The sequence below is a fragment of the Pongo pygmaeus genome, chromosome 20, assembly GCF_028885625.2.
Source record: "Pongo pygmaeus isolate AG05252 chromosome 20, NHGRI_mPonPyg2-v2.0_pri, whole genome shotgun sequence".
NCBI classification, from domain to species: Eukaryota; Metazoa; Chordata; class Mammalia; order Primates; family Hominidae; genus Pongo; species Pongo pygmaeus.
This window is the reverse complement of record NC_072393.2, coordinates 7,671,376-7,696,394: the sequence shown is the minus strand read 5'-3', so window position 1 is coordinate 7,696,394 and position 25,019 is coordinate 7,671,376. Positions and strand designations below refer to the sequence as shown.

Genomic DNA, 25,019 nt, shown 5'->3' with positions numbered 1-25,019 from the left:
TGGGGGTTTGTGCTGGAAAGCAGGGCATGGAGGCAGAGAGGGGCACCTTCCAGCCACTCCCTGATTCTTTTTAGGGGGTGTCCCGACCACTAGCCCCCTGAGTGACCACAGGGCAACTCTCTCTGGGGCTCAGTCAGCAAATTGCTGGTGACCTTGGAGCCCAGCTAGGGTTTCCTGGATAGAGCAGCCCCATGGTGATCCCGCTTTCCAAAGTCATGACTTTGAGACAGAGTAGTCTGTTCTTATCAGCCTCCCACCCCCTCCCCCGATCCCAGGAAACCCCCTCAGATCCCGAGGGCTTCTTCCTAGGAAGGCTGGGGAGTGTGGGGAAGTCCCCAGGGTGCTCTGCAAAGAAGTGGGGGCAGATAGAGTATCCTCGTCAGGCCTGTCCCCCAAACCACCATGAGGATTCTTACCTTTCCTGTGTCCCCAGAGCCAGACACAGCTCAAAAGGATGAATGTAGCGGACGCCAACAAAAAGCCCAGAGTTGGGGCCGGGCGCGGGGGCTCACTCCTGTAACCCCAGCACTTTGGGAGGCTGAGGTGGGTGGATTATTTGAGGCCAGGAGTTCGAGACCAGCCTGGCCAACATAGGGAAACCCCGTCTCTACCAAAAATTAGCCGGGCATGGTGGTGCATGCCTGCAGTCCCAGCTACTGTGAAGGCTGAGGCACGAGAATCGCTTGAACCTGGGACACGGAGGCTGCAGTGAGCCGAGATCACGCCACTGCACTCCAGCCTGGGCAATAGAGCAAGACTCCTCTCAAAAACAAATAATAATAATAATAACAACATCTGTCTCCTAGGGTATAGTGGTCAGCTGAATAACAGCTCCCCAAAGATGTCCGCATTCTAATCCCGGGAACCGGTGACTAGGTCACCTTATATGGCAAATGGGGCTCTGAAGATGGAATTACGTTAAGGGTCTTGAGATAGGAGATCACTCTGGATTATCCAGGTGGCCCAATGTCATCACAGAGTCCTTACAAGAGGAGGCAGGAGGATGAGAGTCAGAGAGAGATTGGAAGAGGCTGTGCTTCTGGCTGTGAAGATGAAGGAAGAGCAGGACATGGTGGCTCATGCTTGTAATCCCAATGCTTTGGGAAGCCGAGGCAGGAGGATTGCTTAAGGCCAGTAGCTGGGGACCAGCCTGGGCAACATAGGGAGACCCTCATCTCTACAAAAACCCAATTTTTTTTTTCGAGGTGGAGATCTCGCTCCGTTGCCAGGCTGGAGTACGGTGGCACGATCTCGGCTCACTGCAACCTCCGCCTCCTGGGTTCAAGTGATTCTCCTGCCTCAGCCTCCCGAGTAGCTGGGATTACAGGCATATGTCACCAAGCCCAGCTAATTTTTGTATTTTTAGTGGAGATGGGGTTTCACCATGTTGGCCGGGATGGTCTCGATCTCCTGACCTCGTGATCCGCCCACCTCGGCCTCCCAAAGTGCTGGGATTACAGGCGTGAACCACCATGCCTGGGCCTACAAAATAATTTTAAAATTAGCTGGGCGGGTGGCATGTACCTGTGGTCCAAGCTACTCAGGAGGCTGAGGTGGGAGGATGGCCTGAGCCCAGGAGGTCAAGGATGCAGTGAGCTGTAATCATACCACTGCACTGCACTCCAGCCTGGGCAGCAGAGTGAGACCATCTCTCCAAAAATAAAACAGAAAGGCAGGCCATTGTCACTGGAGAGGCATACAGAGGGGGCAATACAGAGGAGAAGGTGTCAGCCACACAGGGCCTTGCTGGCTGCTGGGTTGGGAGCTGCTTAATTATGTGAGAGATATTTTTCAGGAAATCGTACTAAAAATGTTCTCATTTTTAGAGCCTGCCTATATCTGGCATTGGGCTGAAGGCTTTATGCACACAGCAACCTATGTGACAGATTTTACAGATGAGGTTATCCCCATTTTACAGGTGAGGAAACTGGGGCCCAGAGAGGATTAAGTCACATGGCAGGTAAAGGGGTGCAGCTGGGCTGGGAACCCATGGCCTTTAGTTACCCACATCAGGGGTTACACAGTGGTGGCAGTGACCAGGTGTGTCCAGCAAAGAGGCAGCACCCACCACTGTCCTGGCAGACCCAGAAACCGGCATGAGATCAGCAGGGACAGAGAAGAAAAACACACGATCCCACACCAAAGTCCCTAGGGGTCTGGGGGCCTGGGACCCTGAGGATGAGGTCTGGAGGCCTGGATTCCTGGGTCTTTAAGATACTAAGCCTCACTCACACCTGTAATCCCAGCACTTTGGGAGGTTGAGGTGGATGGATCACCTGAGGTCTGGAGTTCAAGACCAGCCTGGCCAACTTGGTGAAACCCCATTTCTACTAAAAATACAAAAATTAGCTGGGTGTGGTGGGTGACTGTAATCCCAGCTACTCGGGAGGCTAAGGCAGGAGAATCACCTGAACCTGGGAGGTGGAGGTTGCAGTGAGCTGAGATCGCGCCACTGCACTCCAGCCTGGGCGACAGAGCGAGACTCCATCTCAAAAAAAAAAAAAAAAAAAAGAAAAAGAGGCTAAGCCTAGGTCTGTGAGGGTGGGGTCTGGGGGCCTGGCTTCCTGAGTCTTCAAGAGACTAAGCCTGGGTCCCTGAGGATGGGGTCTTGGGGCCTGGCTTCCTGGGTCCCTACCGGGCTGGAGGCGTGGGTCTCTCAGGGATTGAGAGGCTGGAGTCCAACCATCTGGGTCCCTGAAGGGCTGAGAATTTGAGTTCCTGAAGATGGGGTTTGGGGGTCTGTCTTCCTGATCCTTAGGGAGCTTAGCCTGAGTCCCTGAGGGTGGGGTCTAGGGGCCTGGCTTCCTGGGTCTCCAGGAAGGTGAAGGCCTGGGTCTGTGAGGGTGGAGCCCGGAGTCCAGGATTTCAGGGTCTCTGAGGGCGTTCTTGGAGAGAAATCCCCAAATCTCCCAGGCTGGGCCTGGGCTGCTCTCAGAAGTCTCAGGACCTGCTGGCTCAGCTCTCTGGTCCCTGAAGTATCCTGAGGCCTTGAGGGGAGGGGGCAGGGAGGCAATGAGCGATCCAGGACCCCCCTCCTGGAGTTCTGGGGGGCCCTCTGGAGGGAAGGGTGTGGACAACCCCATCTCTGTGTCCCCTCTTAGCCTGAGGACTCCCAACCACACATACCAGTGCCCCCAAGCTCTCCCCACCCCACTGCCACAATCCACACCAAAAAAACAGCCTGGGTTTGGGCTCCAGATCCCGAGGTTCCCGGAAGACGAAAGTGCACATCCAGGCTCTTCTCATTCCACACACCCCTTTCCTCTTCCTGTTGACTGGCTCTCTGCCTGAGTGGGGGTCGGGAAGCGGAGGGAAAGGGGTGCATGTGACCGTGACTCAGGGCCGCCCTCCTGGCCCTTCTAGGAGTGGGGCATAGGTCCTGTCCCTGGGGAGCCCCCAGTCCCAGGAGGGGCCCATCCAGTGCAGGAGCTCAAGGCTGGGAAAAGAGGGGCCCTTAGGACTATGGGTGGCAGGGAGGGGTGTCAGGGAGGCTTCCATACAAATTGGTGCTGCGGGTTGGCTCAGCACTTTAGGCAGCAGCTGCCCGTGCGAAGGCTTGGAGACAGCCTGGTGTTTCAGAATTGTGTGAAGTTAAGGCACTCTGTGGAGTCTTGGAGAAAGAGGTATGGGTGCGGCTGGAGAGACCAGCTGCCAGGCCTGAGCAGGCAGGACCCTTGAACTCCAGGACATGGGGGAGCTGGAGCTTTGGGCCCAGGGCAGAAGGGAGCCATGGATGGTTGTAGGCAGACAGAAGATATGGGCAGGTGGTTGCCGTTCAGGGAAGACACAGAGGAGGGGTTTCAGGGAGACCCTAAAGGAGGCTGTCATGAAGGTCTGGTGGGGGTAAGGACCCTAAGGGGAGCTGTCATGGGGGCTGGAGTTGGGTAAATAGGGAGTGAGTTTTTCATGGGGACACGGTTTCAGTTTGGGAAGATGAGAAAGTTCTGGAGATGGATGGTGGTAATGGTTGCACAACAATGTGAATGTGTTTCATGCTGCTGAACGGTGCACTTAAAAATGGCTACGATGGTAAATTTTATGTTATGTATATTTTGCCACAATGAAAACAAATAAAGCGTCATCTAGGAATCATGTGTTCAAAGCAGCGCTTCTCAACCACGGTGACTCTATTGGCGACTAGTGGCCAGAGATGCTTCTAAACATCCAACAATGCACAGGACGGCATCCCAACGAGGAATCATCAGCCCCAAAGTCAACAGTGCAGTGCGGGAGAGACCCAGCTTTGAACACACCTCCTCCTGGAAGCCCCCCTGGATTTGACACACCTACTGCCCTTCCTCCCCACCCCTGCACCCTTTCCTTCTCCCCTTTGTAACCCCAGGAGAGGTTAAACAGGTAGGGGAGCCCAGGGCTGTGTCGGGATGGGGTTAGAGTCAGGGTCGCCAGGCTCCATCCCGTTGGGACACAGCGCCAGGCCCTGTCCCAGGTGTGGGGGTTCTGTGATTAGAGCCGCGGACGTGCCTCCGTCCTGTGCAGAGCAGAGGTTAGGGCTGGGATCAGAGCATCGTGGGGTGAGGGGATCGAGTTGTAGTTGAGCTGGGGTTACGGTCAGGGCCGGGGCTGGGATGAGAGCTCAGCTGGAGATGGTTGAGGGTTGTTGTTGCTGGACACCCTAAACTCCTTCCTGTTCAATTCTGATCTAGGTCAAACGAGGAGCGAGACGCGGCCTCCCCCAACATGCAGAGGATCCCAAATCTGAAAGAAGAACCGACACCCACAGATCTGGGGCCCACATCCGCACAATTTTCTGTTTTTCCCCCGAAGTGAGTAAGAGGCTTGTTAATACCGCAGAGGGGAAGCGGGTGGGGCAGTCCCGTGACTGGGTCCTTGGGGCCCCAAAGCATCCTAGTGTTTGAGCTGAGTCTTGGCAGGAACCCAGCGGGCAGGGGGCTTTCACCCCTGGGAAGGACATGATGGAGCCGGTGGGGTTGGGCTGGGGCACCTGGGCTTGTAGAACTCAGAAACACCAAATTCCAGCTGGGCACAGTGACTCATGCCTGTAATCCCAGCACTTTGGGAGGCTGAGGCAGGAGGATCACTTGAGCCCAGGAGTTTGAGACTAGCCTGGGCAACATAGTGAGACCCCATCACTAACAAAAATTTAAAAAATTAACCAGGCGTGGTGGTGCGTGCCTGTGGTCCCAGCTACTCAGGAGGAGAAAGTAGGAGGATCTCTTGAACCTCAGGAGGTTGAAGCTGCAGTGAGCCGAGATCGCACCACTGCACTCCAGCCTGGGAGACAGAGTGAGACCCTGTCTCTAAAAAAAAATATGGACAATTTTGTTGTATAGTTTAATTTAGTAGCAATGGATGCTGGGCACAGGAATTTTTTTGTTTGTTTGTTTGTTTTTTGGGATCGCCCAGGCTGGAGTGCAATGGCGCAATCTCAGCTCACTGCAACTTCCGCCTCCCAGGTTCAAGCGATTCTCCTGCCTCAGCCTCCCGAGTAGCTGGGATTACAGGCACCTGGCACGACTTCTGGCTAATTTTTGCACTTTTCGGTAGAGATGGGGTTTCACCGTGTTGGCCAGGCTGGTCTCAAACTCCTGACCTCAGGTGATCTACTCGCCTCAGCCTCCCAAAGTGCTGGGATGACAGGCATGAGCCACCACGCCCAGCCAGACACAGTTCTTAGTGTCTTGTGTGCATATTAACACATCTAATTTTCATCACCACCCTAGGAATTTGATGCTTTGGTGATCAATGCTGCCTTTTGTGAAGCACAGAGAGGTTAGGTGACTTGCCAAAGGTCACACAGTACTTCAATGGAAGAACCAGGAATTTGAACACAGGTAGTGTGGGTCAGGCGTCTGCAGCCCTAGCCACTATGCCACCTAGACTTCTATATACTAAGACCCCTTGGCACTTTGCCCACCCTCCTCGTCCTTCCCAAAATGTGTCCCCTGATCCTTAACCCCCTCCCCACTCTCAACTGGGGAACTCCAAATCCCCACTCCTGGGTGGGCTACCTCCCATGTCTCTCACTCCAGAAGACACCCACCTGTGCCCCTACAACCCACCTCCCAACCAGGAGGGGGCTGGGCTGGGCCATCCACTAGGGCTGGACGTTCCCACCGTGTCAGGGAGGGGCCTGGCTGAAATGTCCCCTGGACCCTGCACTCCAGAACAGCTGGGACCATGCTGCCTTGTCTGTCACCCTGGACCGAGTGGCCCTTGGTGCATGCCTGTTGAGTGAATGACTGACTCTGGTGGTCTAAGGCTGTTCATTTTGGGTCCCAAAATGTCCCGTCCACCTTGATCTGGGGTAATGGCCGAGGACCGAGATGGTAAAGAAGTGAGGGAGGGGCCGGTGCGGTGGCTCACGCCTGTAATCCCAACACTTTGGGAAGCCGACGTGGGTGGATCACTTGAGACCAGCAGTTCAAGACCAGCCTGGTCAACTTGGTGAAACCCCATCTCTGCTACAAATACAAAAAATTAGCCAGGTGTGGTGGCACGTGCCTGTAATCGCAGGTACTTGGGAGGCTGAGGCAGGAGAATCACTTGAATCCGGGAGGCAGAGGTTATTGGGAGCTGAGATCGTGCCACTGTACTCCAGCCTGGATGACACAGCAAGACTCTGTCTCAAAAAAAGAAAAAAAAAAAAAGGAAGGGAAAGAGTTGGCCGCTGAGCATTGGAGAGGTCGCTGGGGGCTGCTGGGTGGACATAGGGACAGCATTTGAGGCCAAGCCAGGGTGGGGTCACTGGGGGATTTGTCATGGGGGCAGGTAGGGTTGGGAACCCTAAGGGGGTCTGCCGTGGTGGCCAGGTGGGTGTGAGGATCCTGGAGGGTCTGTTTTGGGGGGCAAGACAGGAGGTGGGGCCCCAAGGAAGGCTGTCATGGGGGCAGGCTGGGAGTGGCGAGGCCATGGAGGAGGCTATCCCAGGGACAAGGCAAACCAGGCAGGGGGAACCCTAAGAGGGGTATGTCACTTGGTCCAGGGGGAAGAGGGAGCAGCTGTGGGGATGGGGAGAAGCAGGTTATTTTTTTGAGAAAAGCCAGGCCCTGGTGCTGGGTGAGCGGTGGGGTAGAAGATCGAGAAGCGCTTGGACAAGGCCTGGGCCTGGGCCGGGGTGTCTGGGTGGATGGACAGACTGTCCCACCAATGGGGACACAGGAGGAGGAAGAGGAGGAGGAGGAGGAAGCTTGGGAATAAGTCCAGCTGGGCCGTGTTGTGAGGACATGGGGATGAAGTCTTAGTTCCAGGATGGGGCTGGGATGGAGTTTGGTGTTTCTTTTCTGTTTTTCTTTCTTTTTTCTTTTCTTTTTTTTTTTTTTTTTTTGAGACAGAGTTTAGCTTTTGTTGCCCAGGCTGGAATGCAATGGCGCAATCTCGGCTCACTGCAACGTCTGCCTCTGGATTCAAGCGATTCTCCTGCCTCAGCCTCCCGAGTAGCTAGGATTACAGGTGCCCACCACCATGCCCGGCTAATTTTTTTTTTTTTTTTTTTTTTTTTTTTTGCATTTTCAGTAGAGACAGGGTTTCACCATGTTGGCCTTGAACTGCTGACCTCAGGTGATCCACCTGCCTAGGCCTCCCAAAGTGCTGGGATTACAGGCGTGGGCCACTGTGCCCGGTCTCTCTCTCTCTCTCTCTTTCTCTCTCTCTCTCTCTCTTTCTTTCATCTCACTATGTTGCCCAGGCTGATCTTGAACTCCTGGGCTCAAGTGATCCACTCACCTCTGCCTCCCCAGTAGCTGGGACCACAGGCATGCACCACCATGCCCTGCTAATTTTTATAGTTTTTGTAGAGACAACGGCTTGCTATGTTGTCCAGGCTGGTCTTGAACTCCCAGGCTCAAGTGATCCTCCCACCTCAGCCTCCCAAAGTTCTGGAATTACAGGCGTGAACCACCATGCCCAGCCAAAATTGTCCATATTTGACCTGAATATTATCTCATGTATCTTTCTTTTTCCCCCCCTTCCCTCCTTCCCTCCTGCTCCTCCTTCTCCCTCTCCTTTCTTTTGTCTTTTTTTTCCCTTCCTCTGCCTCTCTCTCCTCTTCCCTTTTTTCTTGCTGGGACTCAAACCTGGGACATTTGACCTGGGAGCCTATTTGCTCAATCATCAAGAGACATAATCTCATGGTGGGGTGTCTGCTGGTAAGAGTCGGCTGGCAGGATCCCAACTCCAGGCCATCCTTCTAACCCAAGAGGCCCTGCCTCTGCCTAGAGCCTTCCGTGGCTCCCCAGGGCCCTCTGCGATCGGCCATAGTGGTATAGTGATTCAGTGTGCAGTAATAGTGGTTCAAATCTTGACGCTACCACTCACCTCCTTCAGCCCTGTGGGAACTTGCTGCTTAACATCTCTGGTTCTCACCCGATTCTCTTACCTGAGAAATGGAGATAATAATAACACGGACTTCACCGGGGTGTGGGGAGCACCAGGAGAGGCCATGCGTGTAATGTTATCTGGGTGGCAAGCCCATATTTAGGTCTATGAAAATAGAAGCTGTCAGTGGCTCTACTTTCAGAAGAAAGTGTCTCTCTTCCTGCTTAAACCTCTGTCTCTGACGGTCCCTGCCAATCTCTCTGGTCGACCCCAACACACTAGGAGGACAGACACAGGCTCCAAACTCCACTAAGTGAGTACGTATCTGTGTGTGTCGGGGGTTGGCCATGGGAAGTGGAGATCGAAGCGCTCTTGGAAGAAACGACCTTGGGCTGAGCCTCAAGGGATGACCAGGAGGAGGTCAAAGCCAGAGAAGGGCGGTGGTGGGTGGTGAGGGGGCAGAGGTGGGGGCTGCAGTGTGGACAGAATCTCGAACCATTCGGGTCCCTGATTTGGGGAAGTGAAAGCAGGCCATCTGGTCTGAGATGAGTTTGGTGAGTGCGCTGGGCCGATCACAGAGGGCCCTGGGGAGCCATGGAAGGCTCTAGGCAGAGGCAGGACCTCTTGGGTTAGAAGGACGGCAGGAATTGGGATCCTGCCACCCGGTACTTACCAGTAGATACCCCACCATAAGATTATGTCTCCAGATGATTGAGCAAATGGGCTCCCAGGTCAAGGGTCCTGGGTTTGAGTCCCAGTCCCACCACTGCATGATGGGGACAAATGACTTACCCTCTTGGAACCTCAGTTCCACTGAGAGAGGCCCCACAGAATGAGGACACTCTCCCAGCATCCTGCCAGTAGGTTTACTGAGCACCTACCGTGTGCTGGTGCTTTGAATACTCCCAGTTTACAGACGAGCAAACTGAGCTGCTCATCCAGGGAGAAGCCAGGACTCGGGCTCAGGTCTGTCCAGCTGCCTCCCTGGACAGTCCCAGTCCCAGGATGGTGACACCTCCAGGCTCCTCTCACAATGTCAAAAGGGCCAGCTTGAGCTGCCGCTAATCAGAGCCTGGCCGCCCCACACCCCACCTCCCTGAGGCTCCGAGAGAAGGGACTTACCTATAGTCAAGCAGCGAAAGAAGGTAGCCAGTGACCTCCAGGCCTGAAGGACCCCAAGTCCCATGCTCCTCAGCACATAGTAGATGCTTTAAAGTCAGAGGACTTGGTCAGGCACAGTGGTTCACGCCTGTAATCCTAGCACTTTGGGAGGCTGAGGAGGGCAGATCACCTGTGGTCAGGAGTTCGAGACCGGCCTGATCAATGTGGTGAAACCCTATCTCTACTAAAATACAAAAATTAGCCAGGTGTGGTGGTGGGCGCCTATAATCCCAGCTACCTGGGAGGCTAAGACAGGAGAATTGCTTGAACCCAGGAGGTAGAGGTTGCAGTGAGCCAAGATGGTGCCACTGCACTCCAGCCTGGCAACAGAGTGAGATTCCATCTCAAAAAATAAAAAAATAGGCCATGCGCAGTGGCTCACGCCTGTAATCCCAGCACTTTGGGAGGCCGAGGCAGGCGGATCACGAGGTCAGGAGTTTGAGACTAGCCTGGCCAACATAGTGAAACCCCGTCTCTACTAAAAATACAAAAATTATCTGGTCGTGGTGGCACGTGCCTATAGTCCCAGCTACTCGGGAGGCTGAGGTGGGAGAATCGCTGGAACCCAGGAGGCGGAGGTTGCAGTGAGCCAAGATCGTGCCCCTGCACTCCAGCCTGGGCAACAGAGCGAGACTCCATTTCAATAAATAAATAAATAAATAAAGTCAGAGCACTTTACAGATGCCCTGGGGACATTGGCAGAGGAGAAGGCTGAGGCCTGGGTTATGGGCTCTTAGCATTTCTCAGTGGGACGTGGCACAGAGTAGATGTTTCATAAATGTTTAGAATCTGAAGACCCACTGTGCGCAGCCCCGCACCAAAAACCTCAGGTATACTGTGATCTCATTGGATCCTATCTTGGCCTCATGAGTTGGGTGCTGTCATCAGCCCATTTTACAGAGGGGAAAACTGAGGCTGAGAATGGTTGAATTCCTTGGCTGAGGTCACACAGGCAAGGCAATTATAATAAAAGCTGGTGATATTTTTAGGACAGATCACCAACCAACAGTATAGGTGTTCTCAGTATCATCATTTGACGAAGGAGGAAAGAAGTTTCCAGGTTAATTAAGTCATTTGTCAAGATCTCACGTGTGCACCTGCTGTGTGGCTCAAGTGTGATGGGCTCCGGAGTGCCCCACTTCTGATCTCAGGCTGCTGTCTCTCCACACCAGCTGTGTCTCCCCGCTAACCACGCTAGTGAGTCGAGATTGTAGACTAAACAAAATCAGCAAATGGCCACTGAGTCCCACCAAGTCCCAGATGCTATCCTGCGCTGGTAACTAGGGTTTGACGCCTCACCCTAACCGTCATTAAATCCCAGATCAGCCAGAGCTGTGATTGTGCCCACTGAGTGGACTGCGTTGTCAGGGAGTGAGTGCTCCATCATCGGGAGGATCCAAGCAGGACCGCCATGGAGGAAGGTCAATATTCAGGTAGGAGGACTCTCTGGTTCTAACATTGGCAGAAGCAATGACCCTTAGCTACTGCCTTTCACCCAGAAGAGAAGGGGGGCTCCCCAGTCCCTCTCTGGGAAAGAGGGTGAATTTCTAAGAAAGGGGCTGGTGTGAGTAAGGAGGTGAGGTCGGACTGACTTTCCTGGCGCAGAGCTGGGAAAGCATGGAAAATTGAGGGCTCCTCCTTTTTCTGATCCAACACCCTCCTGACCAAAAAAGAAAAAGAAAAAACAACAACAAAAAAAAACGGCTCCAGCTAGGGAGCTGGGAGCCCAGTAGAGTCAGAGGCCAAGTAGAACAGGAACTTGGAACAAGCAGAATTTAGCATAATGAATCCTCCAAGCCAGGGTGAGTGCAGAGGGCCAGGGGCTTGGGGTGGGACATCCAGATAGACATTTGGGTGGGGCCTGGGAGAGCTTTGGAGGTCTGGATGTTGGATGACACCTGGGAAAGCAGCTGGGGAGTGGCTCCGATGTTGGGGAAGAACTGGGACTCAGCGTCCTGGTTTAGGGAAGAGACTCCAGGTTGGGGACATGTGCAGAGGTGTAAGGGTGAGCGCTGGGGGGCCAGAGGGGAAGGAAAAAGCAGGACCTAGTCTTCCGGAAGTGAGGCTGAGGGCCTGGCATTGGTTGTGGGGGCTGAGGGAGTCTTAGCTCTTGGTCCCAGATCCGTCTCTGTGGACAGTGACCCAGCACTAAGTCAGGTAAGGAAGCTGTGCAAATGGAGCTGGGGGTCCACCGAGACCCTCTGCTTCAGTGTGGGCTCTGGACAGGCTCCCAGGCTGTTGGGGGCTCTGGGTAATGGGGAGACGGACAGGGCCAGCGTCCAGCTTCACCCCGCACCCATAGTCAGTCCCTCCACCCCCGGCAGAGATCGAGGAGCTTTCCAGGAGGCGGTGTTGCAGGCGCGGGACTCAGATCGTGCTGCTGGGGCTGTTGACCGCCGCTCTGTGGTCCGGGCTGCTGACTCTGCTTCTCCTGTGGCGTGAGGACACCCCCAGCTCCACATGGTCCCCCCAACTCATGGGGCCCTTCTGTGTTCCCTCCCTCACCCCCATCTCAGAGCCTGGGGAGCCCAACGCACCCCTCAAAGCCCAATTTTCCCATCCTACCTCCCACCTTGCCACTGCCAGCCCTTTCCCATCCCCCCCTCCAGAGCCCCTCACCCCCCACCCAGCATCCCTGTCCTCCACCCTTTCAGCACCTCCATGGCTTATACCCAAGACCTCCATTCCCAGCTGGGAGGTGGGGTGCAGGCAGGTGGGGGCACTGCCAATCCCCCCTCTCCACTCCTCTTCTCTCCTCCTCCCCAGACTGGGACACCACACAGAGTCTAAAACAGCTGGAAGAGAGGGCTGCCCGGAACGGTATGAAGGGGTCAAAGTGGAGGGAGTGGGGGTGAGGGTTAGGATGCCCAGCTCTCATCCCGCTCCTCTCTGGGCCTCAGTGTCCCCTTGATAAGGAACTGAAGGTCAACCTAAGTTGCTCCCTGTCCTAGGCAAGGCGGGGACCCAGGGAAGCTTGGAAAAGTGCCTGATAGCATCCTAATACAGATGCTTTCCCGCTTGCAACGGGGTTATGTCCCCATAAGCGCAAAGTACGTTGAAAATAGTTTAAGTCAAAACTGTGTGGCTGGCTGAAGGCTTTGGCTCCCTACCACTGCCCAGCATTGCAAGAGAGTTAAGGTTTCCACTAAATGCATATTGGTTTCAGACCATTGTTAAGTCGAGCCATTGTAACTTGAGCTATTGTAAGGTGAGCCATTGTAAGTCGGCAGCCTTAAGCATCTGTAGCATAAGGATTTTGTAACTGCTTTGTGCCTCCACTTCCTCATCTGTAAAACGGGCATAATTTTAGTGCCGTGAGACAGAAACAAGCTCTAAGATTTGTGAAGTGCTCTGATAGTTGCCTACTGCTTTCATAGTTAATCCTGGGTGAGGGAAAGGTACACAGGTTCATTATATTCCTGCATATACCTTCCTGAGTACACTCCTCCTGCTCCAGTAAATGAACAAACAGCAACAGCAGCTCTTGTGACTATGTGAGAGGGTCCCTGAGCCTGGGGCATGGGCGGGGTCTAAGGACCTGCCTTTGAGGTTCCTGGGATATCTCTTCCCTCCCGCCGCTCCAGTCTCTCAAGTTTCCAAGAACTTGGAAAGACACCACGGTGACCAGATGGCGCAGAAATCCCAGTGTGAGTGACTCCTGGAGTTGGGGTTGCAGGGGAAAAAGTGAGGGGGTCTTGGATGACTTCCTGGACCCAGAGCGTTAAGACTCACTGTGCCCCACCCCCGACACCCGGGAACTGCAAACTGAGCAGGTGGTTCTAAGAACCCAGGCAAAGAGGCCAAGAGAGGGTGGGGGTAGATGGGGGAGACAATGAGGACCTGCTTACCATAAAGCCCCCTCCCCTGCAAACAGCCACGCAGATTTCACAGGACCTGGAGGAACTTCGAGCTGAACAGCAGAGATTGAAATCTCAGGGTAAGAGACTGGGATCTGGGGTATGGAGCCAGATTGGGTAGGAAGGAGGGAGTGTCTCAGTGTCTCAGAGCCCTGGGGAACCATGAGGCTGGGGGGCCAGGCTTGGGGGCCACCCTCGGCCTGTACACATCCTCCCTGAGACCAGCCCTGCGCTCCTACACACACCAGACTTGGAGCTGTCCTGGAACCTGAACGGGCTTCAAGAAGATCTGAGCAGCTTCAAGTCCCAGGGTGAGAATTGCGAGGGGATGGGGCAGTGGGGGAGGGAACGGACAAGGAGGGGGTCTGCCAGTCGGTCTCTGAGCACCGCCCCTTGTCGACTCCCCAAGAATTGAACGAGAGGAATGAAGCTTCAGATTTGCTGGAAAGACTCCGGAAGGAGGTGACGAAGCTAAGGATGGAGTTGCAAGTGTCCAGCGGTGAGTGTGTGAGTCTCTGCTCAGGATGACGCGTGACTGCACCTGGGGCTCAGGTGTGTTGGCAAATGTGAGTGATGGCACGCATGTGTGACGTGAGGCAGCATGTCTATACGTTTGTGTGACCCAAGTGCCATCGGGAGGACACAAAGATATAAGTGCAGGGTGGGGAGTGTGCTTGGATTCGAGGCAGAGGTGTGTGTGACGACGGAAATAGGACTAAGTTTCTGATGGGGCAGGACACATGGGGCATGCATAAAACACCCCTTATTCTATTTTTTAAGAGAAGGGGTCTTGGCTGGGCATGGTGGCTCACACCTGTAATCCCAGCACTTTCAGAGGCCGAGGCGGGTGGATCACCTGAGGTCAGGAGTTCGAGACCAGCCTGACCAACATGGTGAAACCCCGTCTCTACTAAAAATACAAAAATTAGCTGGACGTGGTGGTTCACGCCTGTAATCCCAGCACTTAGGGAGGTCGAGGCGGGTGGATTATTTGAGGTCAGGAGTTCAAAACCAGTCTGACCAACATGATGAAACCCCTATCTCTACTAAAACTACAAAAATTAGCTGGGTGTAGTGGTGCGCGCCTGTAGTCCCAGCTACTCGGGAGGCTGAGACAGGACAATTGCTTGAACCCGGGAGGTGGAGGCTGCAGTGAGCCAAGATCATGCCACTGCACTCCAGCCTGGAGACAGAGCAAGACTCCGTCTCAATAAAAATTAAAAAAAATTAACCAGGTGTGGTGGCGGGCATAGGTAATCCTAGCTACTTGGGAGGCTGAGGCACAAGAATCACTTGAACCCAGGAGGCAGAGGTTGCAGTGAGCCGAGATCATGCTGTCTTCGCACTACTGCACTCCAGGGCAACTGAGCGAGACTCTGTCTCAAAAAAAAAAAAAAAAAAAAAAAACAAAAAAACAAAAAACAAAAGAAAGATGGAGTCTTACTCTTTTGCCCAGGCTGAAATGCAGTGGTGCAATCATAGCTTACTGCAGCCTCTAACTCCTGGGCTCAAGAGATCCTCCCACCTCAGCTTCCAGAGTAGCTGAGACTATGAGTGTGTGCCACCATGCCAAGCTAATTTTTTATTTTCCTGTAGCCACAGGGTCTCACTTTGTTACCCAGGTTGGTCTTGAACTCCTGGACTCCAGCGATCCTTCCACCTCAGTCTCCCAAAGTGCTGGGATTACAGGCATGAGTCATTGCACCTGGCCCTAGCTAATTTTTTTATTTTTTGTAGCGACAGGATCTCGCTATGTTGCCCAGGCTGGTCCTGAACGCCTGGGCTCCAGCAATCCTCTCGCCTCGGCCTCCCAGAATGCTGAGATTACAGGCATGAGCCGTCTTGCCTGGCAATTTCTTTCTGATTCCAACTGCGTCCTTTCACAGATTTGGAGGCTCCTACAATTTTTTTCCTCTTCTGCGTTAAAGCAGTCCAGTGTTGACCCTTGCTGGGTTCTCCTCGCTGGTATCCTCTGCCTGATGTGGCCCAGTGAGGAGTTATTAGTAGGATTCCCATACACATAGCCCTCCTGGTAGATTGTCTGACCAAGCCAGGGAGCCGGACGGGGGTAATGTCTGCAGTGATGGGACAATGGAGATGGTGGCCTCTTTCCCAGGGGTGGCAGTAATGGAGGCAGTGTTGATCTCGGGAGGCTAGCAGGCTGCAGAGAGAGCAGACATTCAGTCACTGTACCCTTAACGTGGGGTAGGAACCAGGTGCACTGGCTCACGCCTATAATCCCAGCACTTTGGGAGGCCAAGACAGGAGGATCACTTGAGTCCAGGAGTTTGAGACCAGCCTAGGCAACACAGCAAGATCCTGCCTCAAAAAAAACATGAAAAAATTAGCCAGATGTGGTGATGTGTACCTGTAGTCTCATCTACTCGGGAGGCTGAGGTGGGAGGATCACTTGAGCCCAGGAGTTTGAGGCTGCGGTGAGCTAGGATTGAGCCACTGCACTCCAGCCTGGGCAACAGAGTGGGACCTTGCCTCTAAAGAAAAAAAAATTAATGTAGGGTAGGAGCTGGGGTTTTACAGCCCTGCCATTCCCCCAACCAATGCCCCCACCCTTGATTTTTGGTCTTTGACCTCTGGGAAGCCCCAGCTGCCCTAACTGGGGCGGAGAAGAGGAAGTTTCTGTGCTTGGTGTGTTGGAGTCCCGTCCCCTGGGATGTGAGGTGGCTTTGGGAATCCCAGGCAGAAACCTCAGTGTGGTCCCTCAGGGAGAGGCACAGGGGAAGAGCACTCCGGACCATGACAACTTCTGACAGGTCACCTCCTAATTCTTCCCCAGTCCCTGAAGTCTCCCCGAAATCCAGCCCCACAGCCTGGGATCTGAGCCTGGCTCTGAGGTTGTCTCTGGGTGACTATGTAACAAACAACCAAGACACCTTCCCCTGAAGTTTTCTTTAAGGGCTCAGAAATGTCCTCTTCCTGGTTTTGGGGTCTGGGTTTTCGTTGTTGTTGTTTTTGTTGTTTAGAGACAGGGCCTGGTTCTGTCACCAAGGCTGGAGTGCAGTGGCACAATCATGGCTCACTGCGGCCTCAAACTCCTGGGGTCAAGTGATCCTCTCATCTTGGCCTCCCAAATTGCTAGGATTGCAAGTATGAGCCACTGCACCTGGCCACCTCTTCCTGTTTTAACGCTGCACCTCCAGAGGGCTGAGTACTGGTTACCATTTCATAGGTGAGAAGCACACCCATCTCAAGCTACTGCAGACCCTAAGCCCCTTAGAAAAATCTGACCACGTGAGGGTGGGCGTGGTGGCTCACGCCTGTAATCCCAGCATTTTGGGAGGCCGAGGCAGGAAGATCACTTGAGCCCAGGAGTTCGAGACTGGCCTGGGCAACATGATGAGACCCTGCCTCTTAAAAAAAAAAAAAAAAAAAATCTATGGCTGGGCACGGTGGCTCATGCCTGTAATCCCAGCACTTTGTGAGGCCGAGGCAGGTGGATCACTTGAGGTCAGGAGATCGAGACCAGCCTGACCAACATGGTGAAACCCCGTCTCTACTAAAAATACAAAAATTAGCTGGGCATGGTGGTGCATGCCTGTAATCCCAGCTACTTGGGAGGCTAAGGCAGGAGAGTCACTTGAACCCTGGAGGTGCAGGTTGCAGTGAGCTGAGATAGCGCCACTGCACTCTGGCCTGGGAGACAGAGCAAGACTCTGTCTCAAAACAAAACAAAACAAAACAAAAAACATCTGACCATGTGTTGTGGAACCTTCCCTGCATATCACTATAGGAAAACCTACTTTCTTAAAGCGGATTTTTGCTATGTTGCCCAGGCTAGTCTCAAACTCCTGGGCTCAATCGATCCTCCTGCCTCAGCCTCCCAAGTAGCTGGGACTACAGGTGCACACCACTGCTGAAAATCTATTTTGAAGCAAGAAAGATTTGATCCAGTAAAAGTGGGTTTAACCTCCCACCTGGGAGTTGATAGCAACAATGTCTGGGAGTCTCCTTGGGGTGGGGGGAAGGGGAGAAAGAGACCATATTGAGGGATTGTGGGACCTAGACTTGCAATCCCATTGGCTCTCCTGACCAAAGCCTCCCACTGAAAGAAAATCATCTCAATTTCCCAGACATTGGCTAGGAGTGCTGTTTTGGGGTGTTCTGCCAGTGATGATGACCAGGGCTGTTGGTAGGGATGGTGCTTGGGGAAAGTAATCGCTGGTGGACCTGGCCACAGCACTGATTTTGCTGTTGGTGCCAGTGAGGAAGACATGGCTGGTGTGGTTGGTAAAAATGGTGTTGGCTGTGGTGTGGGTGGTGGAGATAGGCTGCTGCTGGTGGTGGGTACCTCTGTTAATGATGTCGGTGATGAAGGTGTTGCTGACCTTGGAGGGGTTTGTTGGTGGTTGAAGTGCTGCTGGCCATGAGGTGTTTGTCATGGTGGGGTTGGTGGCTGAGGCACTGTTGGCTACGAGGTGTTTGTGGTGATGATGGTGGTTGAAGTGTTATTGGATATTAATGTGTTTGTGATGACAGGGATGGCCGCTGACGTGCTGCTGGTCATGGTGTTGGTGACTGAAGTATTGCTGGCCATGCATGTGTTTATGGTAATGGTGTCAGCAGTTGAAGCATTGATGGTCAAGAATGTATTTATAATAATGGTGTTGGTGGTTGAGCTGCTTCTGGCCATGAGGTGTTTGTGGTGACGTTGGCGTCAGCTGAGGTATTGCTAACCACGAAGTGTTGATGGTGATGGTGTTAGTGACTGGTGTTCTGCTGGCTGTAAGGTGTGTGTGGTGACAGTGTTAGTGGTTTATGTGTTGTTGGACATGAATGTGTTCGTGGCGCTGGTGTTGGTAGTTGATGTGTTGTTGGACGTGAATGTATTCATGCCGATGGTGTTGGTGGTTGATGTGTTGTTGGACATGAATGTGTTCGTGGTGATGGTGTTGGTAGTTGATGTGTTGTTGGGCGTGAATGTATTTGTGCCAATGGTGTTCGTGGTTGATGTGTTGTTGGACGTGAATGTGTTCGTGACAATGGTGTTGGTAGTTGATGTGTTGTTGGACGTGAATGTGTTCGTGGTGATGGTGTTGGTAGTTGATGTGTTGTTGGACGTGAATGTATTTGTGCCGATGGTGTTGGTGGTTGATATGTTGATGGACATGAATGTGTTTGTGACAATGGTGTTGGTGGTTGATGTGTTGTTGGACGTGAATGTGTTCGTGGCGATGGTGTTGGTAGTTGATGTGTTGATGGACGTGAATGTGTTTGTGGCGATGGTGTTGGTAGTTGATGTGTTGTTGGATGTGAATGTATTCATGCTGATGGTGTTGGTGGTTGATGTGTTGATGGACATGAATGTGTCCGTGGCGATGGTGTTGGTGGTTGATGTGTTGATGGGCATGAATGTGTTCGTGGCAATGGTGTTGGTAGATGATGTGTTTTTGGACATGAATGTGTTCGTAGCGATGGTGTTGGTAGTTGATGTGTTGATGGATGTGAATGTGTTTGTGGCGATGGTGTTGGTAGTTGATGTGTCGTTGGACATGAATGTATTTGTGGTGATAGTGCTGGTGGTTGAGGTGCTTCTAGTTGTGAGGTGTTTGTGGTGACAGTGTTTGCAGTTGCAGTGTTGCTGGCTGTGGAACTGGCGATGTGGTCATGGTGTTGGTGACTGAGGTGTTGCTGGCCATGGGTGTATTTATGGTGATGTAATGGTGGTTGAGGAGGTGTTTGTGGAGATGATGTTGGTGACTGATATTCAGCTGGCTGTAAGGCATTTGTGATGATGGTGTTGGTGGCATTTTTGGCCATGAGGTATTTGTGGTGCTGGTGTTGGTGGTTGAAGTGCTGCTGGCATGAGGTGTTTGAGGTGATGAGGGTGGTCAAAGTGCTGTTGGCGATGGTGCTTGTGGCTGAGGTGCTGCTGGCTGTGGAGCTGGTGATGTGGTGATAATGTTGGTGATTGAAGTGTTGCTAGCCATGGATGGATTTATGGTGATGTTGGTGGCAATTGAGGCACTTCTAACTATGAGGTGTCGATGTCGATGGTGTTAGTGATTGATGCTCTGCTCACTGTGAAGCATTTGTGATGGTGGGATTTGTGGCTGAGGTGCTGCTGGCTGTGGAGCTGGTGATGTGGTCATGGCGTTGGTGATCGAAGAGTTCCCAAGCCATGGTGGATTTAAGGTGATTATAATGACAACTGAAGTGCTTCTGGCCATGGTGGTGCTTCTGGCGATGGTGCTGGTGGTTGAAGTGCTGTTGGACATGAATGCGTTTCTGGTCATGGTGTTGATGGTTGAGGGGCTTCTAGCTGTGAGGTGTCTGTGGTGATGGTGGTTGAAGTGTTGTTGGACATGAGTGTGTTTGTGGTCGTGGTGTTGGTGGTTGAGGGGCCTCTAGCTGTGAGGTGTCTGTGGTGATGGTGGTTGAAGTGTTGTTGGACATGAGTGTGTTTGTGGTCGTGGTGTTGGTGGTTGAGGGGCCTCTAGCTGTGAGGTGTCTGTGGTGATGGTGGTTGAAGTGTTGTTGGACGTGAGTGTGTTTGTGGTCGTGGTGTTGGTGGTTGAGGGGCCTCTAGCTGTGAGGCGTCTGTGGTGATGATGGTGGTTGAACTGAGTGTGTTTGTGGTCGTGGTGTTGGTGGTTGAGGGGCCTCTAGCTGTGAGGCGTCTGTGGTGATGATGGTGGTTGAACTGAGTGTGTTTGTGGTCGTGGTGTTGGTGGTTGAGGGGCCTCTAGCTGTGAGGCGTCTGTGGTGATGATGGTGGTTGAACTGAGTGTGTTTGTGGTCGTGGTGTTGGTGGTTGAGGGGCCTCTAGCTGTGAGGTGTCTGTGGTGATGGTGGTTGAAGTGTTGTTGGACATGAGTGTGTTTGTGGTCGTGGTGCTGGTGGTTGAGGGGCCTCTAGCTGTGAGGCGTCTGTGGTGATGATGGTGGTTGAACTGAGTGTGTTTGTGGTCGTGGTGTTGGTGGTTGAGGGGCTTCTAGCTGTGAGGCGTCTGTGGTGATGATGGTGGTTGAAGTGTTGTTGGACGTGAATGCATTTGTGGTCGTGGTGCTGGTGGTTGAGGGGCCTCTAGCTGTGAGGCGTCTGTGGTGATGATGGTGGTTGAACTGAGTGTGTTTGTGGTCGTGGTGTTGGTGGTTGAGGGGCCTCTAGCTGTGAGGTGTCTGTGGTGATGGTGGTTGAAGTGTTGTTGGACGTGAGTGTGTTTTTGGTCGTGGTGTTGACCACGTGGGACACGAATGTGTGGTGGCAGTGTTGGTGCTTGTGGTGCTTCTGGCCATGAGGTGTTTGTGGAGATGCTGACGGTGATTGAGGTGTTGATGGTCGACACCGTGCTCTGCTAACCAGGAAGGTGTTTGTGGCCATGGTGGCTGAGGTGCTTCTACTATGGATCTGGTCAGCATCATAGCTCCAGCAGAGAACACAGCCCATGAGGCCGTCTGTTAGGCCCTGGGGTGGGTCTGCTTTTAGCCGGGACCCCAGGAGTGGCCCTAGGAGGGGCGCTGCCACCTAGTCTGCCCAGGGTGCCCAAGGCACCTCCGTTGGCACCACCCCTGAGCCTCTCCTCCACCCCAGGCTTTGTGTGCAACACGTGTCCTGAAAAGTGGATCAATTTCCAACGGAAGTGCTACTACTTCGGCAAAGGCACCAAGCAGTGGGTCCACGCCCGGTACGCCTGTGACGACATGGAAGGGCAGCTGGTCAGCATCCATAGCCCGGAGGAGCAGGTGGGCCCGGGCTCTGCAGAGGTGGTGGGCAGCATGGCGAGGCTGGGGAGACCCCCACCCCACTCTACCCAACCTCTCGAAGTGGGCTGGAAGGCCCCGGGCACACGTCTCCGGTCCTCCAGCCCTGTCCTGCCCCCCAGGACTTCCTAACCAAGCATGCCAGCCACATTGGCTCCTGGATTGGCCTTCGGAACTTGGACCTGAAGGGGGAGTTTATCTGGGTGGATGGGAGCCACGTGGACTACAGGTGAGGAGGGGGCCTCTGGGACCCAGGTGAGGGGGCCTCTGGGACCCAGTTGAGGAGGCGGAAATACCGTGGAGGGAGGAGCTCCCTGGATAGAGTGCACCGGGAAGCGGGTGACGGCTCAGAGAGAAGGGTCTCTAGGGTGCAGGGGAGGAGGATGCCAGTGGGGGCTGGGGGACCTGGCCAAGGCTTCTCTGACCTGGAGGAGGGGATATAGAGGAAGGGGCTCAGGGAGGAAGTTCCATGCACAGATTAGAAGCGTGAGTCTTGGCCGGGCAGGGTGACTGGTGCCTGTCATCCCAGCACTGTAGGAGGCCGAGGTAGGTGGATCACCTGCCGGGAGTTTAAGACCATCCTGGTCAACATGGCGAAACCCCTCTCTACTAAAAATACAAAAGTTAGCCAGGCATGTTGGCGGGCGCCTGTAATCCCAGCTATTTGGGAGGCTGAGGCGGGAGAATCACTTGAACCCAGGAGGCGGAGGTTGCAGTGAGACGAGATCGCGCACTGCACTCCAGCCTGGGCAACAGAGTGATTCTGTCTCAACAAAATAAATAAATAAACAAACAAATAAATAAATAAGAGTGAGTCCTGGGCTACAGGGTACGGGGCACCAGAATGAGGTCCAGGTCCCCAGGCACAGACTCAGGATGGGGCAACCGGGGGTGAGAAGGGAGGGTGCAGACTCAGAGGGCTGCCGGGAACTGGGCTCCTTCTCCCCACCCCATCCCCGACCCAAAGCCTTTTGCTCCAGCAACTGGGCTCCAGGGGAGCCCACCAGCCGGAGCCAGGGCGAGGACTGCGTGATGATGCGGGGATCCGGCCACTGGCACGACGCCTTCTGCGACCGTAAGCTGGGCACCTGGGTGTGTGACCGGCTGGCCACATGCACGCCGCCAGCCAGCGAAGGTTCCGCGGAGTCCATGGGACCTGATTCAAGACCAGGCCCTGACGGCCGCCTGCCCGCCCCCTCTGCCCCTCTCCGCTCTTGAGCATGGATACAGCCAGGCCCAGAGCAAGACCCTGAAGACCCCCAACCACGGCCTAAAAGCCTCTTTGTGGCTGAAAGTTCCCTGTGACATTTTCTGCCACCCAAACGGAGGCAGCTGACACATCTCCCGCTCCTCTATGGCCCCTGCCTCCCAGGAGTACACCCCAACAGTACCCTCTCCAGATGGAAGTGCCCCCAACAGCACCCTCTCCAGATGCAGCCCCATGTCCTCAGCACCCCAGGACCTGAGTACCCCCAGCTCAGGTGGTGAGTCCTCCTGTCCAGCCTGCATCAATAAAATGGGGCAATGATGGCCTCCCACATTTGTTCCCTTCTTGGAGCCTGGCTGGGTCTGGTCTCTGGGTGTGGCACGTGGGATCTGGGAATTCCAGAGTCTGATGCCTGAGACCACCTTTGAAAGTTGGAACATCAGATCTTTGGCCGGGCGTGGTGGCTCATGCCTGTAATTCCAGCGCTTTGGGAGGTCGAGGCAGGCGAATAATCTGAGGTCAGGAGTTCAAGACCAGCCTGGCCAACATGGCAAAACCCTGTCTCTATTAAAAATACAAAAATTCAGCTGGGCACGGTGGCTCACGCCTGTAATCCCAGCACTTTGGGAGGCCGAGGCAAGCGGATCACAAGGTCAGGAGATCGAGACCATCCTGGCTAACACGGTGAAACTCCGTCTCTACTAAAAATACAAAAACATTAGCTGGGCGTGGCAGCGTGCACCTGTAGTCCCAGCTGCTGGGGAGGCTGAGGCAGGAGAATGGCGTGAACCCAGGAGGTGGAGCTTGCAGTGAGCCAAGATTGCGCCACTGCACTCCAGCCTGGGCGACAGAGCGAGACTCCATCTCAAAACAAAAACAAAAACAAAAACAAAAATTCGCTGGGCGTGGTGGCGCACACCTGTAATCCTAGCTACTCAGGAGGCTGAGGCAGGAGAAGTGCTTGAATCTAGGAGGTGGAGGTTGCAATGATCCGAGATCACACCACTGCGACAGAGCAAGACCCCCAACTAAATAAAGAAAGAAAGAAAGAAAGAAAATTGGGAGCAAGCAGACGTGGTAGCTTACACCTGTAATCCCAGCACTTTGGGAGGCTGAAGTGGGCCGATCACTTGAGACCAGGAGTTCAAGACCAGCCTGGCCAACATAGTGAAACCCCGTCTCTACTAAAAAAAATACAAAAATTAGCCAGGCGTGGTGTCAGGCGCCTATAATCCCAGCTACTCGGGAGGCTGAGGCAGGAGAATCACTTGAACCTGGGAGGCAGAGGTTGCAGTGAGCCAGGATCGCGCCACTGCACTCCAGCCTGGGTAACAGAGTGAGACTGCGTCTCAAAAAAAAAAAAAAAAAAAAAAGAAGAAGAAGAAAAAAGAAACAACTTGAGGAGCAACTGAAGTAGAATTCTATCTCCTGTTTTTATTTTTTCCTGCTCTATTACAAGGAGAATGTGCAGGACATGAAGCCTCTGAGGTCCAATGGCGCCTTGGAATATTGTAGGGGAAGGTGGTGGATCACCCTGAGGCGGGGAGGGTGTGAGTTGACTCATGGAAGTACCCAGAACAGGGCTTAGTACACAGAAGGCGCTCAGTAAGTGCTGGCTGGCTGGACAGGCTGATGGGGAGTTGGCCCGGTCAACCGGAGGCCATTTTGGGTCTGGAGGTGTTAACCCTACTCAGGGTCTGGGAGGCTGAGGTGGCACCAGCCTCAGGCTCAGCCAAGGTCAACCCATGCCCGAGGCCACGGGAGGGAGGCCAGGAGCACAGGGTCCCCTCTCCACCCTCCTCTACCAGTGGCTCAGGCCAACACTGGGGTCATTGCGCCTCTTCCCTTTCCCCTGACACCACCTCCAAGTCCAAGACCATAAGAAATGCCCGTGGGCTCTGCTGTCAAATGGCGTTCACAATCACTCACTGCTCACTCCTCCTGCCACTGCCTCGACTGGAGCAGTCACCTCCACCCGGGGCTCTCTCTTCACTGCCCGCTTTCCAGAAGTTTCCTCCAGCTCAGATAAAAGGCCAAAGCCAGCTGGGCACAGTGGCTCATGCCTGTTATCCCAGCGCTTTGGGAGGCCAAGGTGGGAGGACCGCTTGAGTCCAGGAGTTTGAGGCCAGCCTGGGCAACATAGTGAGGCCCCGTCTCTACAAAAAATACAAAAATTAGAGGTGTAGTGGTGGGCGCCTTGGTCCCAGCTGCTTGGGAGGCCGAGGTGGGAGGACTGTGCCCCTGCACTCAGCCTGGGCGACAGTGAGAACCTGTCTCAAAAAAAAAAAAGAACAAAAGAGAAAGAAAAAGCCAGCCAGGCGCAGTGGCTCACGCCTGTAATCTTAGCACTTTGGGAGGCCAAGGCGGGCAGATCACTTGAGGTCAGGAGTTCCAGACCAGCCTGGCCAACATGGTCAAACCCTGTCTCTACTAAAAATATTAGCTGGGTGTGGTGGCAGACGCCTATAGTCCCAACTATTCCGGAGGCTGAAGCAGGAGACTTGCTTGAACCCAGGAGGCTGAGATCGCACCACTGCACTCCAGCCTGGGTGACAGAGTGAGACTCCATCTCTAAATAATAATAATAATAATAATAATAATAACAATAAATCTGTGTGACCATGGGCACATGACTTCTTTTGGAACCTGCCTGTGAAATGAGGTGATGCTGCTTGCCCAGCTCACCAAGGGCTGGTGCCTGGCTCCTCCTCCTCCTCTTCCTCTCACCCACCCACCTGGAGGGTCCAGGGGAGACCTTCCTTGCAGCCCAGAGCACCGTAA

The 25,019-nt window shown here is 53.8% G+C and overlaps 1 protein-coding gene across 3 annotated transcripts; it reads left to right on the top strand.

Annotated features, from left to right (window-relative positions):
- Positions 1 to 4,232: 4,232 nt before the first annotated feature.
- On the top strand, positions 4,233 to 22,559 carry FCER2 (Fc epsilon receptor II). Of its 3 annotated transcripts, XM_054464765.2 has the most exons (13): positions 4,233 to 4,356; positions 4,665 to 4,784; positions 5,703 to 5,813; positions 10,778 to 10,889; positions 11,781 to 11,894; positions 12,223 to 12,276; positions 13,041 to 13,103; positions 13,331 to 13,393; positions 13,562 to 13,624; positions 13,723 to 13,812; positions 20,862 to 21,013; positions 21,154 to 21,260; positions 22,012 to 22,559. In XM_054464765.2, the coding sequence occupies exons 4-13, from the start codon at positions 10,868 to 10,870 to the stop codon at positions 22,247 to 22,249; spliced, it is 966 nt and encodes a 321-aa protein (XP_054320740.2). In that variant the 5' UTR covers positions 4,233 to 4,356; positions 4,665 to 4,784; positions 5,703 to 5,813; positions 10,778 to 10,867; the 3' UTR covers positions 22,250 to 22,559. The 3 variants fall into 3 exon arrangements, with proteins under 3 accessions (XP_054320740.2, XP_054320739.2, XP_054320738.2); XM_054464764.2 differs by lacking the exons at positions 4,233 to 4,356; positions 4,665 to 4,784; positions 5,703 to 5,813 and adding an exon at positions 8,491 to 8,608; XM_054464763.2 differs by lacking the exons at positions 4,233 to 4,356; positions 4,665 to 4,784; positions 5,703 to 5,813 and adding an exon at positions 8,491 to 8,612.
- Positions 22,560 to 25,019: the final 2,460 nt, after the last annotated feature.

Bases quoted from the DNA above. Each gene is read 5' to 3' on its own strand.
- FCER2 (XM_054464765.2), top strand. From the start codon at position 10,868: ATGGAGGAAGGTCAATATTCAG. The intron at 12,277-13,040 runs GTATGAAGGGGT...CCGCCGCTCCAG, and splicing joins AGAGAGGGCTGCCCGGAACG to TCTCTCAAGTTTCCAAGAAC. The intron at 21,014-21,153 runs GTGGGCCCGGGC...CCTGCCCCCCAG, and splicing joins TCCATAGCCCGGAGGAGCAG to GACTTCCTAACCAAGCATGC.